General features: G+C 40.0%; 5 protein-coding genes across 5 annotated transcripts; 3 read left to right on the plus strand and 2 right to left on the minus strand.

The window, feature by feature from the left end:
* Positions 1-2: 2 nt before the first annotated feature.
* BBOV_I003780 (DNL zinc finger domain containing protein) lies at positions 3-598 on the minus strand. Its single transcript, XM_001608978.2, has 4 exons — positions 331-598; positions 244-295; positions 107-208; positions 3-71 (listed from the first exon to the last, which is right to left on the minus strand). Exons 1-4 carry the CDS (start codon positions 565-567, stop codon positions 4-6), a joined length of 459 nt encoding a protein of 152 aa, XP_001609028.1. The 5' UTR covers positions 568-598; the 3' UTR covers position 3.
* A 513-nt stretch (positions 599-1111) lies between these two features.
* Positions 1112-4846, plus strand: BBOV_I003790 (uncharacterized protein). The gene is made up of 6 exons (XM_001608979.2): positions 1112-1249; positions 1286-1662; positions 1698-1887; positions 1923-4395; positions 4433-4712; positions 4748-4846. The coding sequence occupies exons 1-6, from the start codon at positions 1172-1174 to the stop codon at positions 4812-4814; spliced, it is 3465 nt and encodes a 1154-aa protein (XP_001609029.2). The 5' UTR covers positions 1112-1171; the 3' UTR covers positions 4815-4846.
* A 99-nt stretch (positions 4847-4945) lies between these two features.
* BBOV_I003810 (MutS domain DNA mismatch family protein) lies at positions 4946-7652 on the plus strand. The gene is made up of 9 exons (XM_001608981.2): positions 4946-5164; positions 5203-5344; positions 5384-5635; positions 5670-6811; positions 6846-6961; positions 6999-7113; positions 7150-7252; positions 7287-7432; positions 7471-7652. The coding sequence occupies exons 1-9, from the start codon at positions 4961-4963 to the stop codon at positions 7624-7626; spliced, it is 2376 nt and encodes a 791-aa protein (XP_001609031.1). The 5' UTR covers positions 4946-4960; the 3' UTR covers positions 7627-7652.
* Positions 7653-8169: 517 nt separating this feature from the next.
* Positions 8170-9853, plus strand: BBOV_I003820 (uncharacterized protein). Its single transcript, XM_001608982.2, has 3 exons — positions 8170-8299; positions 8523-9118; positions 9266-9853. Exon 3 carries the CDS (start codon positions 9286-9288, stop codon positions 9733-9735), a length of 450 nt encoding a protein of 149 aa, XP_001609032.1. The 5' UTR covers positions 8170-8299; positions 8523-9118; positions 9266-9285; the 3' UTR covers positions 9736-9853.
* A 724-nt stretch (positions 9854-10577) lies between these two features.
* On the minus strand, positions 10578-14493 carry BBOV_I003830 (variant erythrocyte surface antigen-1 alpha subunit). Its single transcript, XM_001608983.2, has 2 exons — positions 11065-14493; positions 10578-11041 (listed from the first exon to the last, which is right to left on the minus strand). The coding sequence occupies exons 1-2, from the start codon at positions 14451-14453 to the stop codon at positions 10618-10620; spliced, it is 3813 nt and encodes a 1270-aa protein (XP_001609033.1). The 5' UTR covers positions 14454-14493; the 3' UTR covers positions 10578-10617.
* Between the last annotated feature and the right edge of the window lie 94 nt (positions 14494-14587).

Raw genomic sequence — 14587 nt, forward strand, 5'->3', positions numbered from 1 at the left:
CATTCAATCAAAATGTTTGGTACCTTTCAGACTCTCCATTATTTTAATGTCTTCTTCCGGTATATCCTCCCCTTTAACAATTACAGAAATACATGTGTATACATACCTAGTTCGGCCTTATGTATATTCTCTCCATTACGAAGCAGTATGTCCTCTATATTCTCCTTCGTATCACCAAACCAACCTAATTGGTCAGATATTAAATGCACTGTAAACGATTTTTCCACAATCGAAGAGACCTACAGTTACTGCATCCTGAACATTTGACATATACAATACCAAAGTTATATGCCTTCTGTATGATGTCGACGAAACGTTGCCCAAACTAACCTTGGAAAATGATTTAGCACTCCTCAAGGAACAGATTTTGCACGTGAAGATGGCAATTAGCCTATCAGAACCCGGTTTGGCTATAGGTAATTGAGAAGTACGCCCCAAAATAGGGGTATTTGAATCACCGGAAGAATAAAATCGTTTTAACCCTAAAGGTTTAAATTGTTTCACTAACAATCGGTGCGATATATCTATTATGTTTCGATGTGTCCAACGTATTACTCGGGCCATCATAGATTAATGTAACATATATATATATATATCCGATAGTACACTAACCCCTTATGAGTTTTTTGTTAGGGAAACATGTGTAATCAGCGAATGTGTGGTAGTGGTTAACAGGGAAAGAGGTATTGGACGCTGTATGGCTTGGCAGAAGCACCTGTAACAACATTCTAGTAATATGTTTGTTAGGAAGACTAATCATAATATTTATCTTCCTGTACGTAGGACGTGATGCTATTTTGAGGGGGAATGTACTGTAAATGTTTGTGTGTTGTAACACACCATCTAACGTTGTTTTGTTATAGATCATTTTTAGTTACAGGTCGCGCATTAGTTACGAGAAATACTAAATTATATGGTGATGTTCTCGCTGTTCATGACTAATATCATTTATCGTAAAAATTGTGGAATAATTGCATCTAACTCATAACAAACGGTGTGTTTCAAACCTCCTACACGTGTAAACTCCACAAAACCTTCCGATGTAGCAACTACATATGTAATTTAATTGTGATGCAATGATGATGCTTAGAATATAATAACTTTGTTGTATCGGATGTGCTGTGTAACGAGGGTAGAGCTCCTCTAGTAGACACCGTTGAGTGATGATAAAATGGAGTCACAGCAGCCAATCGATGAAGATCTGCATCTTTTTGACAATGATGATGACGATATTTTCGACGACACTAATGTATGTTACATACGAATCCCTATTCATTGCTTGTAGGACAATCATCAACCCGTTACCTCTGAGCAACGAAGTGATGTCATCAAAAAAGGAAGAAAACACAATAGGCAGAATGTAAAGCTACAAATCGATGATATAGAAGCTTGGCTTATCAAGAATCTACGGGAGATAATACCAGAAGATATGCAGCCAATGTATCTCAATAAAAACAATGTTTTGTTCGCATATGGTGATCCTGTTGATGGAAATGGAGGGTTTTCGGTTGAAGATGTATTAATGAGGCTTACTAATGGAGGCAAAAGAACAATCCTTAATAGTTTTGATATCGCATCACCTTATAGTAAGATGCCGAATAATCCACTAGAAGAAAGCAGGAAAAGAATCGCACTCGACTACAAAACGGACCCGTCATTCATGTATGTTTACATTTGTTGTATTCAAACCTTAGCAGAAGGGTAATTGATCGACGAACTGGCAAATATATTCTTTCCAATCTTCTTAGAGCCGCTGTAGAGCAGCGTGATGGGTTGATTAATTATGTAGAATATGTACGTGACAATATATGCCTGGTTCCCCTACTTGAGGAACTCAACAGATATGCTTATACCCAGAAAATTGCATATAAAACCTCCCGACAGCAAGTACGTTTCTGTGGAATTGTCTCATGCATTCGCAGCTTTGGTTTATAATGGAACTGGCCACAGATCTCAAACTCGTGGAAAAAACAAAGTATTTCACTTTCAAGACAAATTTGGTTAGAAATGATTGTGAAACAAACGCTTTCGTTCTCGATAAATTTGTTACAGCTAAATGGCTGCATGGTAAAGGGCAGAATTCTCCAGGCACAGGTGGACCTATGGTTTCACCCATACAAAATGAACCGGGTGACATCTGCAGCTTACCTGATTCCTTGTTGGATGGTAGTGTTATAATAGGGAATTTAAACCTAAGTGTATCTGGAGGAAACAGCGATAAGTATTTGTCAGAGTTCAATGTGTTGAACGCGGAATCCGCAACCGTAGGGAGTTGCCTTAATACAGACCCTTCATTCTCCAATGTAGCCTGTATGGACAATTTTACTGGTGGATATAGCAAAACATTGAAGGGCTTCATAAGTAACAGTAGTTGGCAAATGTTGCAAGAATCGACACATAAAAGGACCAAAACGTCGAATGTCAAACCTGTTGATACTTTAAAAACAGTGTTGGAGAGGATAGATAATAAGCGGGCGAATAACGTGGTTAAAAATGTCAGAAATACTATCACCGTGCTTGAAGCTGCATGTAGATTATATGGTAATGGGCCAAAGTGGTCTAATCCAAATAAAAAGGAATTCGACGCTAACAACAAAAGGAATGAGTTAATATATGTAAAAGCGCCAAAATCAGTGAACCAAAACAGTATTTCATACGAATATTTGATGCAATATAAATCGATACATCAAAAACTAAATGGTGGTATAAGACAACAGCACGCCATTTCTTACGGTATAATAAGGCTTGATAATCCTTCTCCTGGGGAGCCTCCAAAATCTTATCAAGTTAATCCTCAACCTTGGAATAGCCATGAGTATGGACCTAAATGGTCTAATCTAGGTTCGTACATTGGAAAGATGCCGCCCTGGCTTTTAGCCCCGTGTCAAGAGGAAAATAAGATTGTAGCAAATGAATTTTGTGACGAAGCACAGCGCGTATTAGAAGCCAACGTTGACCAAGTGATGTCTTGCGATATACCTCCAGAATCACAAGTAGGAATAAACGAATCGGACAATTGTGTACCCTCTGAAGTTGTTTTAGAATCCCTATCCAGCGATAAACACACAACTTCGGACGACGCAAAGCTAATTTGTGAAAATATAAGTGACACTGCAATAGATTCTGTATATGGTTCTTCAACTGACAATCCACAAATGAATCTCTATTATAAGCATGAATCATCAACCGATCATACTTCAGAAATAGTTGCAAATGAGTGTCACGTGGTGCCATTGATTGATGACAGTATAAAGGGTGTTGATGACAATAATATCGTTAATTCTTCCTCTGTTCCTGAAATCGATAAAAAGGTAGATTGCGATGTCAGAAATGGATTTGGAAATAATGCTATGGATCTTCCGTGCTCTGAAGCGGTGGAAATGGTAGATAAGAGATCGCAAGGTAGCAAGAATGATGTCGCGACTATTGATGGCCAAATGAAACTCACGGCACTATTCCGCCATGTGTATGAAAAAATAAAAAAGTCCAAGCCATTACCGGAGTACTCTCATAAGATTTTACTGGGCTCCAACAAAACGAATAACATAGATAAGCTTGATATGAATCATACAATGCCGCTGTCTATCTCTGGTAAAAGGAAGCGTATTGTGGAAGATGACACGGAACAAGTTATCATTTCTAACTATGAAGTTATAAAACCAACTACGTCGGATGTAGTCGATACCCCAATGGACGATGGAAGGCCAAATGCTCAAAACGACATACACATGGGAAAAAATGAGGAAACATTGCTTGACAAAAAACAAAATAACAGAAAAGAAAAGATTCGCAGAATGAGGGAGCTTGTGAAAACCATGTTCGAGGTGGAAGCTGAAGAAAGCGATGATGAAAATCTTTCTGATCCAGAAGATATAAAGAAAAAATTGCAGTTGCTTAAGCAACGGTTACAGGACTCATCTGAAGAGGTTGAAAGTGACTCTGATGACGAACTTTATCTGAACGAGGAATTGAAGGATTTTATTGCAGATGTAGAACAAATTAATGCAGAGGATGAAGAACTTGCTAAGCAAAGGTTCTATGCTGACTTGAAGCAACAAGAAGAAAGAGAATTGGCCAAACTTATGCCATTAAAGGATCGAAGTGAACGTGAACTAACCAGGAGAGAACAGAGAATGAAGTTGCTCATGAAACTAAAAAATGCAAAGAATCTGCGTGACATAGATGAATTGCATCCAAGCGATTTCGAATCATCAGATGAAGAGGACAATGATGCAAGGAAAAAAACAAAAAATAAAAAACAAGTGAGTAAAGAAGATTTGAATTTGCTTATGAAGTTTAAAACCGGAGAGTACCAAGCTTCGGCTGGTCTGTCACAAACAGACGAATTAAAAATATTTATTGAATCCAAGCTGATGGATCATCAAAAATATCCTGGTAGGTTTGTTCTCATATGGATTTAACCATTTTGTAGAGGCGTCAGCAACCATTAAAAACCGCGTAGAACGTATTCATAGCAATAGGAGATTTGGCATGGATGCCATGCTTGCTTCCTATTCTAACTCAAACATTTTTGGTGGTGATATGACGCCTTCTTTAGCAAAAAATAGGGCTCCGGGATTGCTTTCCCAATCCTCGTTCAACTCTAAGGACGAAGATCACAGTAATTCACGACAGAAACATTCAGCGTTCCTCATGGAATCATTCCGATTAGATCACACATCCATGAAACCTTTGAATAGCGCCAATATCAGGTATGATGTCATATATATGGTTACAATGTGTCCAGGAACATTGGAGGTTTCACAGGATTCCATAATCTGGAAAGTGCCCTCAAAGATGGGCGGAAGCAATGAGCATCGATTTCCTTTATTATATCCACAAATATTAATACAACATAAATGTGCGGTAGATCTTATGCTTTACACATTATGGCATCACACACCCTTCCCCCTAACCTTCTGGGTTCTTATTCCGCAGACTCAATATTTGTGTCTATAAAATGGAGGAACGCCAGACAATCGAGTCACTAAGTGCTGATGATTCATATAACTACAATGTAATTGTGTCTATAGTATGTAAACGTCAGAAATCTGCAATTAAGTATCTTGGTGTAGCAATATGTAATGTGTTGGATTCAAATTTGAATATTGTAGAGATAAATGATAATGAGTTCTTCACAGTGCTGGAATCAATCCTTCTACAGGTATTTATGTCAACATTGCATTAAACAAAGGTAATCAGGTCGCTCCAACTGTATGTATAATGTCTACAACAAAGGATAGTATTGATATTAAAAGAATCAAACATATACTTTCGCTCTGTAATATAGATTGTTTGAAGCATATAACTACAAGTATAACTGACTCAATCACAACTGTAGAAGGTGGGTGTACAATCTGGAATCTTTAATCATTTACGGCAGAAATGAGAATAAAGGGGAATTTAGAGTTTCTACTTGGACAAGAGGATCATCTTAGGAATTATTCTAAATTCTTTGCATCTCCATTAGGAATGCGCGCACTGTTGGATATATTTGATACTTTTGAGCTTTTAAAACAGCCCACTTGTAAGCAGAGCTTTCGTTTAGGGTATTATAAACTTAATAATTATTTGTCAATGGATAGGGCGGCGTTCGCATCATTGTCTATATTACCCTCCACGAGTAATTACTTTAGTACGTTGATCAGAATATCACTATATATAATCAGATGAATCAACTGGAACATCTTTGTTCGGTCTTTTGAATAAATGCCGCACTGCCATTGGAGCGAGAAGATTAAGAATGTGGGTGTCTCAGCCCCTTACGGATGCCGATGAGATTAGTAAAAGGCATGATTGTGTAGAAGCTTTTATGGGAGGTGCATATAAAACGATGCAGGCTGAATGCTTAAGAAAAGTCCCGGATCTTGATTCTATAATAATGAAATTTAAATCTCTAGAAGGAGTTAGTGAATTGTCCTCTACCCAAAAGAATGTGATGACATTTGAGGATGTTGTACACCTTTATGAATGTGTGATAGCTGTTAATAGGATGGTGCAATTTTTGCTTATTCCGTACAATGGCATACATGCAGACACCGTTAAACTTATGTTCAGTGGTCCCCTTTTTAAGATTTCATCTCTCTTCGAGCCCTTCTTACGTTTAGTGGAAAAAACTGTCGATTTAAAGGAAGCAGAAAAACGTAATTATGTTATCAACCGCAATTTTGATAAAAACTTATCCCTCATGGGTAATAAGTTAGATACTATCAGAGATGAAATGGAACATTTAAGGGAGTCTATTGAAGATGAAATTTACTATGGATTGAAAAAAACAAAAAAGGGAGGTAACCTGAAACTAATTGAATGTAATCATATGGGATTTCTATTCAGGGTATCGAAAAAGGATCATGCACTGTTGCAAGAATGCGAAGGAATAAGTAAATATGTAGAGAAGGTGAGGTTAAATAAAACTGAGTTCCTCTTCACAACATCAAAACTCCGTCACTTATGCGCTAAATTTGCTAATGCTCAAAAGGAATATGAAATTGCGCAATCAAGATTAATGAAAAAGGCATTAAAAGTAGCTGCTACTTATTGGCCATTGGTAGAACGATTCACCAACATAATTGCGACATTAGATATATTAGTAGCATTTGCAGAGGCGGCCGCCACTTTGCAGTATGTGCGGCCTGAAATTGATTTGGAAAATAAGGAAATAAGTTTAGTCAATGCAAGGCATCCTTTAGTAGAATGCGGAATTAATACCCGTCTTTTCGTACCTAATAGCCTATATATGACAAGAGAAACATCACTAGTTCATATAACTACGGGTCCAAATATGGGTGGGAAATCAACCTACATACGACAAGTAGGTCCTGCACGGCATTTGCATATTGCTTTAGGTTGGTATCATCGTTGTTATGAATCAAATTGGATCATTCGTTCCATGTACAAGCGCCAAGATTCCCATATTCAAGCATGTTCTCTGTAGAGTTGGGGCATCAGACATTCAACTCCGGTTAGTTGATACTAACAGTATTATTCATTGTGTTTAGAGGAGTGTCCACGTTTCTCGCTGAAATGATAGAAGCAGCCGCTATATTGAAAACAGCCAACGAACATTCGTTGGTCATCATAGATGAGCTAGGCAGAGGTACATCAACATATGACGTACGTTTTATCTATACGTTGCTAATTGATAATTAGGGTTTTGCTTTGGCATGGGCAATTATAGTGGATTTACTCAATAACGCAAAGTGTTTCTGCCTTTGCGCTACCCATTTCCATGAAATGGGTGAACTTAAAGATGGTATCTTCATTAAGTCCCATGCTATGACATTCAGATTACCCCTGTGTCGAGAATAAATATGTGGCAGCAAAGTATTTTGAAGAGACAAAGAAAATGGTCTTACTATATGAAATTAAAGATGGTGTATGTAAGGAATCCTATGCCATTAATGTGGCAGATATCGCATTATTCCCTCAAGAAGTAAGTTGTGGAATAACTTATGCGTAAATTATACTTAGGTAATAGCAAACGCTCAGGTAAAACTTGCCGAGTTAGAACATGTCGATAAAGATATTGATCTCAAGCTTCTACATCAGCTTACTGCTACTTCAACATATGAAGATTTCAGGAATAACTATCCTAATTTAATCGCTAAGCTTCAAATTTCTGATTAACAACACTACTGTCCCCCCTGAACATCCTTCAATCATGACACCAAAGGTGGGATCTTCATGTGATTTTATGGCCGTGAATATCCCTATAGTGTTAGTATAGGTTGTATGTTTAGATGATGAAAGCAGAAACGGGATGCATTGGGGAAAATACCCGATAGGACCCATTCGCTGTGAATGTATTTTTAATTATAGATAACATTATTTAACATTATATATGTATGATTTTTCCAATTAAGGAACTTGACAACGCAGACGCATATTTACGTATTAGATCACATTGACCATGTATCGGGAAACAACCATTGGTAGATGCTTTAGAAACTGTCGTGATGTTACGAATCTTGCATGAATGTCAGAATTTTGAAACCTTCATATGGACACTATAGCCTCACTAAATCACATTGTGCTAAGCTTCTGTTTGTGGTATTTCACTGGTATATGGATAAAAGCTTTAAAATAAAGAATTTAGTAGGATCTTTGCAACATGAATCACGTGTGTCATGTGGTTCATAAGTATATTTTGCAAAACTTTTTATTTTTTCATAAGTCTTCAAATATAGATGGTCAAAGGAACTTAAAAACGACTAATGAACAACTCGCTGCAAAGTGATGTTGAGTTCGTGAATAACATATTTGATGGATTATTGTTAACGGTTGTACCGAGATTAATATGGTAATATATTAGGCAATTGTATCGCTAAATGATGTGTAATATTTAAACTTAAGATTATATGGCAAGTGTGCAGTTGCAGAGTTTTTATATCAAATATAGTTGTGGCTTCCTATATTTTCACTTTTTATGCCAACTGACGTTGTCCCGTAAGGGGTATCCCCGAACATGTTTATATTTATTCTAATTTATATATGTGTAAGATATTGAATTGAGATGTTTGCAGATTAAAAGCAGTATTTGCAAAATGGATGTCGTAACGATAAAGGGGGTTCATTGGAATCCATACGGAATATCGCACAAAACAAGTATATAAGAACCAACAACTATCAAATATCTGTAATCAACAGTTGGTGAAGGCACATTTTACAATTATTTGATTATGTTAATAATGGAGTGCTCTTAGTGAACATCAGAGTCGGCGACAAACAATACAGCCAGATACTTAATACCCATAAAACCGTAACAAAATGGGTCACATACTGTATGTGCAGAACTATCAGGATCATCGGTTTTCTATACTGTTGTATACTAATCAAATAGTGACGGAAAACCGATGGAATTTGTGGAAGGAACAAGGGCATAAGAGATGTCCTAAGACGCTACTTTTGGTGTAAATGGATATTATAAAGCAAACACAAGTTTTTCAATAAAAGGGCAAGAAATTCTAACGGTGGTATCCCTTAAAATACATGTGGGAAGCATTAATTCATTGGCTGTCTTTTATAGACATGGGGGGGTTAATGATGCATGTTGTAGTTAATGGTGAATGATCATACCATTCATTATAGTTTTTTCTACTCGGACATCTTAAAGGGAAAGGTAAGGAAAGATTTATGCCATGGTATTGATCCAACATCATTTGGTTGAACTATTTTATGAGTTAGGAACTGTATTTACTATTAATATTGAACTTATCTTTATATTCGCAAACCTTCCACAATGTTACAATAATTAATATTTCTTTAGCATATACGTAATTTGCAACAATGGCTGCTCACGTCGGACTTCGCCGCTTTGGCCTTGGCAAATTGATCAGATACATCGTGACCGTATTGGCTCTTGTGACCATCGTCAGTGATAAGGTGTCAGGAAAGTTCGTTGATGATCGTCTTCGCAGAGTGTTTGGTCGTATCACTGGGTATAAGCCTGCGGGAGATGTTCACAATTTTCATGACACTCTCCAGTTCCTCAAGCGCTGGGACTATGAGGCTCCTGCAGAAGTTATCGAAATACTTTTTCCTCTTGACTCTGGCAAGGTTCCTTACAACAGCATCTTCGAAATTGCCAGATTCTATGCTTCCCAAATTACTGAAGAGAAATTTGGAGAGCTCCCAAGAAAAGCGGAGGACAGAGCTGCTTGGGCAGCATACCAAAAGGCTTTGCTTTACCACATTGTGGATGCACTAACCCTTCCTGCCGAAGTTGAAATTCGCTAAGATGGTTAGTAAGAACTGCTGGCCAATGCTTACAATTGGTATATATCATATTTCCATCTAAAAATTGAAAACACTTGAAAATTAAATGAAGATTCATATTTAATTTATCGAAGTATTATCTTCTTGTATTGTATTTTTAATTTTTACGACATTATCTATTAGATTGTTATGTATATACTCAGCTATCATCGTATCTAACCCGCGTAAAGTTTATCTAACGTCAGGGATGCGTGCGATTCTTTGGTTGAGGTCCACCGCTCTATTTAAAAGTTTTGTCAACGCACCCTCCAACGCATTTCTACGTAGTGAGATTTTCATTGAGGTTATAACCGCGGTTCATATGTAATGTTTACAATACTAATTTTATATCTATTTCCATGTGTGTATTGACTATTAATCTATTATTAAACTATTGAAAACTATGCTGTCTCGTTGCATAACATTGCTATATAGCCTTCCTTGTATTGACAGATTTTTGAGCCAGTTTTACTTAATGTTTTGAATTTTTTGGCATCCTTTTGATGTAGTGGTCCCGTGGGATTTTTCCAAATGAACTACATTAATTTTTACCCTTCTATTTATCTAATATTTTCTTGTAAAATACGATGTAATATCTCCGGAATGTTTCTCAACGTTTGGTAAACTTCAACAATTCGTGTTTTCAAACTTTAAATTGACTTCATAGTTTTCTGTAAACCACCCTAACATTTTAGTCATCAACTTCATCACACTTGGTTACTGCCCCGTACATTACTTTGATGTCAAAATTTTCGATACTGTTGGGCGAGAATTCTCTGTAACTTGCTGGTGAAGTATTCTATCAATATTTTTGTTGCTTTTTTCAAACTTTCATCAAAACTACTACTAAACCATTACACAATATTACTCCTTCTCATTCCTTCCAAAATACTCCACTAGTTCCACCCCCTTCCGTCCCGTCATCACCTTATACCACATACATTGCCACTGGTGTTCTCCACCCCGTAACCAATGCGACCTCATATGTGTCCAGTCCAGTGGCCATATGGCTCCAAAGGCAAGGTAGAGTACCGCCACTAGCCAGGCTAAGGTCAGTACAAAGATCCAGGGGAGCCTGGTGGTGTAGATGAGCTGGCCGACCTGGGAGAGGAGGTTGGTGAGGGGGTGGTCCTTAGAGGTGTTCTGCTTGTTCTTGTCAATCACTCCACTGAGACTGTCCAAGAATTGATGGCAACGTCTAGGATTCTGCTTGTTATCTATACTATAATCCCCCTCTGTCTTCCCATCCCTCTGGTGGAACCCCTCCAGATTGAATGGGTTACCGTAACTGAAGCCATGTCTATACAATACTGGTAGTACACCGGTACATGATACGATTGATTGGCATCTACACTGTCCATCACTACTTGCTCCATGACTCCCCTCTTGCACTTATTGGGGTCGCATTGTCCCTTACAGCCCCGGCATTCAATCTGTTGGAACTCACTAGCCAGTGACTTTAGACCCCCTTCAAGTGCATCTGATAGATACAGTACCCATGAGAGGTATGTGTTGCCGAAAGTGGCACTCACTGCGGTATAGAGTTCACCGGTTAGGGGGGAGAGGTACTGGCAGTTCTTAGTGAGTCGTGATAGGGATGTATTATTGGATTGTGGAGCACTCACACTACCCTTGTCTCCCTTAATCTCTATCAGGGCTGTACCGACACTCCCTCTGTACTTCCCTCCTTTAACACTGTCATCCCCCTTTGGTATCCACTCTATCTTCTTTACCTCTTCCCGTAACCCAGAGGCGCACCAGCCGCAAAAGTAGTCATCAGCTCCTTTCGTAGATGGGTCCTTGGTGTGCTCGCACGCCTTGTTTGTCTGTCCATTCTTGGTCTTTCCACTTTCCTTCTCTCCTATACCCCCCCTAAAGAACCCAAAGACGTCACCCAATACCTGTGGTGTCGTAGCACTGAGAGCTGCTGTGACCCTCACTAGTGTATAAACGCAAGACTGCATCATGTTCTCATTACTAAAGAAGTAGAGGATGCCGTAGAGCCTGGCGCCGGTACTATCACTGGTGCTGCCCTTATGGAAGTTATTTCTAAATCCCATGGGCAAGGGGCAGCACTGGCCTGAGCCATTGCAGTGTCCTAGGTGGGATGCAGCGGGTGGGTAGTTTGGAGTGTCATTTTCATCGTTCACCACTTCTTGACAACTGAAGCCTGGTAACCGGTCCTCCAGGAATGCCTGGAGGGGGGAGGGGACACCAGTGGTGGTGGGTTGGTGGCATGTTGGACAGGTCGTGGGCTTTGGTGTTTTGCCACATTTGTTGGAGTGATCTTGACAGGCACTGCACTTTGCGGTGGTGTAGATGGAGATGATTTTTCTTGTGGCATCTAATAGTGTTTCTTGGTGACCATTCAGCTCTTCCTTCATATCCGTCTTGACCGCTGCTTCAAGCCCATTCTTTAGTGGTGTCAGTATCTCCTGTACCTTATGGATAGCAGAACTCCCTGCATTTTTAGCTTGATCAAAATCGTTACCTTTAGCTGCGTCAAGTTTATCTAACAAACCCTTTAGTAACCCTCCATTATCATTCTTCGTCAACTCCTTTATTTTCTCCCTAGCATTAACAAGTTCCTCTTGCCCATGCCACTCCACTCCCTCCTCCTCTAGTTTCGCATATAAAGCCGTTAGCACACCATCATCCTCCTCTCCCTTAGCCCCCTCTAGTTCCTTCTTAGCCTTCTCTAGTGCCCCCTTCACCCCCTCTATCGCTTTATTCTCAGCCTTCTTTTCCAATGCCTCTTGGGCATTACCCAATTGTACCACCACTTCACCAATAGCCTCTAGTAGTGCCTTGACCTTCGCTGCAACACTGTCTGCCCCTTCCTTCACCCCATCTAACCCATCCTTTACCTTCTCTACCCTCCCCTTTCTATCATGCTCCATGGGGTTACACCCCAGGCACATCCAGCTAACTACATCCTTTCCAAGCACTCCACTACCATACCTACACTCACGCCATTTACCTCCACAAGTAACTTTCACTGCACATTGTTTCCTAAGGAAGTACAACTGGTAGAACAGAGCCCTAATGTAGTGTACCACCTGGTTGTATGCTTGGATGGACACTGCTGGGTAGGTGAAGTTGCACTTAGTGTTAGCGTATAAGGAGTGAATGGCAGGATCTTTAGTGCTGTCAGTGCCTTTAGGACTGTGTAATCCACCCTGGATACCGATGAGGACCAGTGGGCAGTACTGAGTCACTGCTTGGAAGTGGGCAAACAGGTTGAATTCATCAACGGTAATAGGAGCTGAACGGCCTTGTTGTAGAAAGGCGAGTGTTGGTGTTTTGTCGCTTTTGTCAGTGTCACCGGGATTCTTGAGTACCTCTTTTAGTCTTCCCTTGGAATGTGTCAGTATCTTCGGATATGCCGGACTATAGGGCAATGCACTTAGCCAGTATAGGATCTCCCGGATGGTCTTGGGATTATTAGTGGCGCTGGGAGTACTCTCACTAGTCTTCTTTTGCAATCCAGTAAAGTATGCACATGATAGAATGTATAGCTTGAAGAGGGCACCGATCTTGTGCTGGTTAGTGTCACTGATTTCGCCAGTACCCTTGTTGGTGCCATTAGGGAACACTCTAGCTTCTTTGTTGAATGAATCCCTATGTGCAGTATGTACAAAACCAGCGTAATTCATATCGTAGGGTTGTTTTGCTGTACTACCGTCTCTGGGACCGGAACTAATGGTGGGATGAGTAAACCCTAGAAACAGTTTTCCCATGAACCCATCCCATATAATCTGATCTAATCTATTTTTCGGCCCATGGTCATTTAACATTGTCTTAGGAAACCCTAGGGCCTGTAACCACTGAGATAAACTTCCATCATCTAGACCACTACCATCTAGGATGTGATTGTTCCAATATGAGCTACTGGAGTGGTATTTCCCCGTCCAATGCATATAGGTAACTCCACTCCAGATGAGACATACTGACCCTAGGAGGATCTTGGCACATTGGTGGCGACGTTGGGAGGGGGTGTCATTGTTGATAGCTGTTCCAGATGGTGAGTGCTCTAGATTTTTCCACGACGGTGGGTGCTTTATCATCTCGGATTCAAGAAATGACTTTCTTATGTTGATAGCATCACTAGGATATGCTGACATGTAGCTATCCCTGTTACATTCATCACGGCCAACAACCCCGTCCTCGATTATACAACTACACTTAGCCTTTTTACTACACCCACATCCCTTCTCCTTACAACAACACCTGCAGCATTTGCCTGCTGCTGCGCATTTACACTCCTCACCAGGACTACAGCCACTAGCACAGCTACACGGCGTCTTCTGCTTCTCATCCTTACACCTCTGACACCCCCTGCCCAGTTGTACCCAATCGATGCCCCTTTGGGGCTTTACCCATTTCATACAACCACAAGTGTCACACTTGTTCTCCGAGTCTTTATCCTGTAGATACTTGCAGCTACTGTCGCCGTGTGGACTGCCATTGAGATCATTGCTACCATCCTTCTTGCACGTGCCATTCCAACACTGCTCTATCTTACTCCACCCAACTAGTGCACTGAGCACCTGTGCCAGCTGGTCTATATAGGTCCGGACCACTGCAGTACCACCCAGTCCCTGGACTAGGGAGAATAGTCCGTTTAGGTGGCCTTTGACTTGCTGTTGAGTGGCGCCTTTGGTTTTGGTTTTGTCAGCAGCGTCAGGACTACCATTCATAACATCACCTTGATAGCCTATAGGGCACCATGAGGTACTGTATACCGGTGGTAATACTAGAACAGTACTACCCTAGTACTGAGTACGTACTATCCTAGTATTACTAGGATTACATACAACAATAAGTGCATCGC

The sequence above is a fragment of the Babesia bovis genome, chromosome 1, assembly GCF_000165395.2.
Source record: "Babesia bovis T2Bo chromosome 1, whole genome shotgun sequence".
In the NCBI taxonomy this organism is placed as follows: Eukaryota; Apicomplexa; class Aconoidasida; order Piroplasmida; family Babesiidae; genus Babesia; species Babesia bovis.

What these genes read in the sequence shown, in the direction of transcription:
- BBOV_I003780 (XM_001608978.2), bottom strand. Translation starts at nt 567, where the DNA reads ATGATGGCCCGAGTAATACGTTGGACACATCGAAACATAATAGATATA. An exon ending in GTGCTAAATCATTTTCCAAG is followed by an intron (nt 296 to 330) that starts GTTAGTTTGGGC and finishes GACATCATACAG; the next exon opens with AAGGCATATAACTTTGGTAT. An exon ending in TATACATAAGGCCGAACTAG is followed by an intron (nt 72 to 106) that starts GTATGTATACAC and finishes TAATTGTTAAAG; the next exon opens with GGGAGGATATACCGGAAGAA.
- BBOV_I003790 (XM_001608979.2), top strand. Translation starts at nt 1,172, where the DNA reads ATGGAGTCACAGCAGCCAATCGATGAAGATCTGCATCTTTTTGACAAT. An exon ending in ATAAAACCTCCCGACAGCAA is followed by an intron (nt 1,888 to 1,922) that starts GTACGTTTCTGT and finishes ATGCATTCGCAG; the next exon opens with CTTTGGTTTATAATGGAACT. An exon ending in TTGAATAGCGCCAATATCAG is followed by an intron (nt 4,713 to 4,747) that starts GTATGATGTCAT and finishes CAATGTGTCCAG; the next exon opens with GAACATTGGAGGTTTCACAG.
- BBOV_I003810 (XM_001608981.2), top strand. Translation starts at nt 4,961, where the DNA reads ATGGAGGAACGCCAGACAATCGAGTCACTAAGTGCTGATGATTCATAT. An exon ending in CTCCACGAGTAATTACTTTA is followed by an intron (nt 5,636 to 5,669) that starts GTACGTTGATCA and finishes ATATATAATCAG; the next exon opens with ATGAATCAACTGGAACATCT. An exon ending in AATCAACCTACATACGACAA is followed by an intron (nt 6,812 to 6,845) that starts GTAGGTCCTGCA and finishes ATATTGCTTTAG; the next exon opens with GTTGGTATCATCGTTGTTAT.
- BBOV_I003820 (XM_001608982.2), top strand. Translation starts at nt 9,286, where the DNA reads ATGGCTGCTCACGTCGGACTTCGCCGCTTTGGCCTTGGCAAATTGATC.
- BBOV_I003830 (XM_001608983.2), bottom strand. Translation starts at nt 14,453, where the DNA reads ATGAATGGTAGTCCTGACGCTGCTGACAAAACCAAAACCAAAGGCGCC.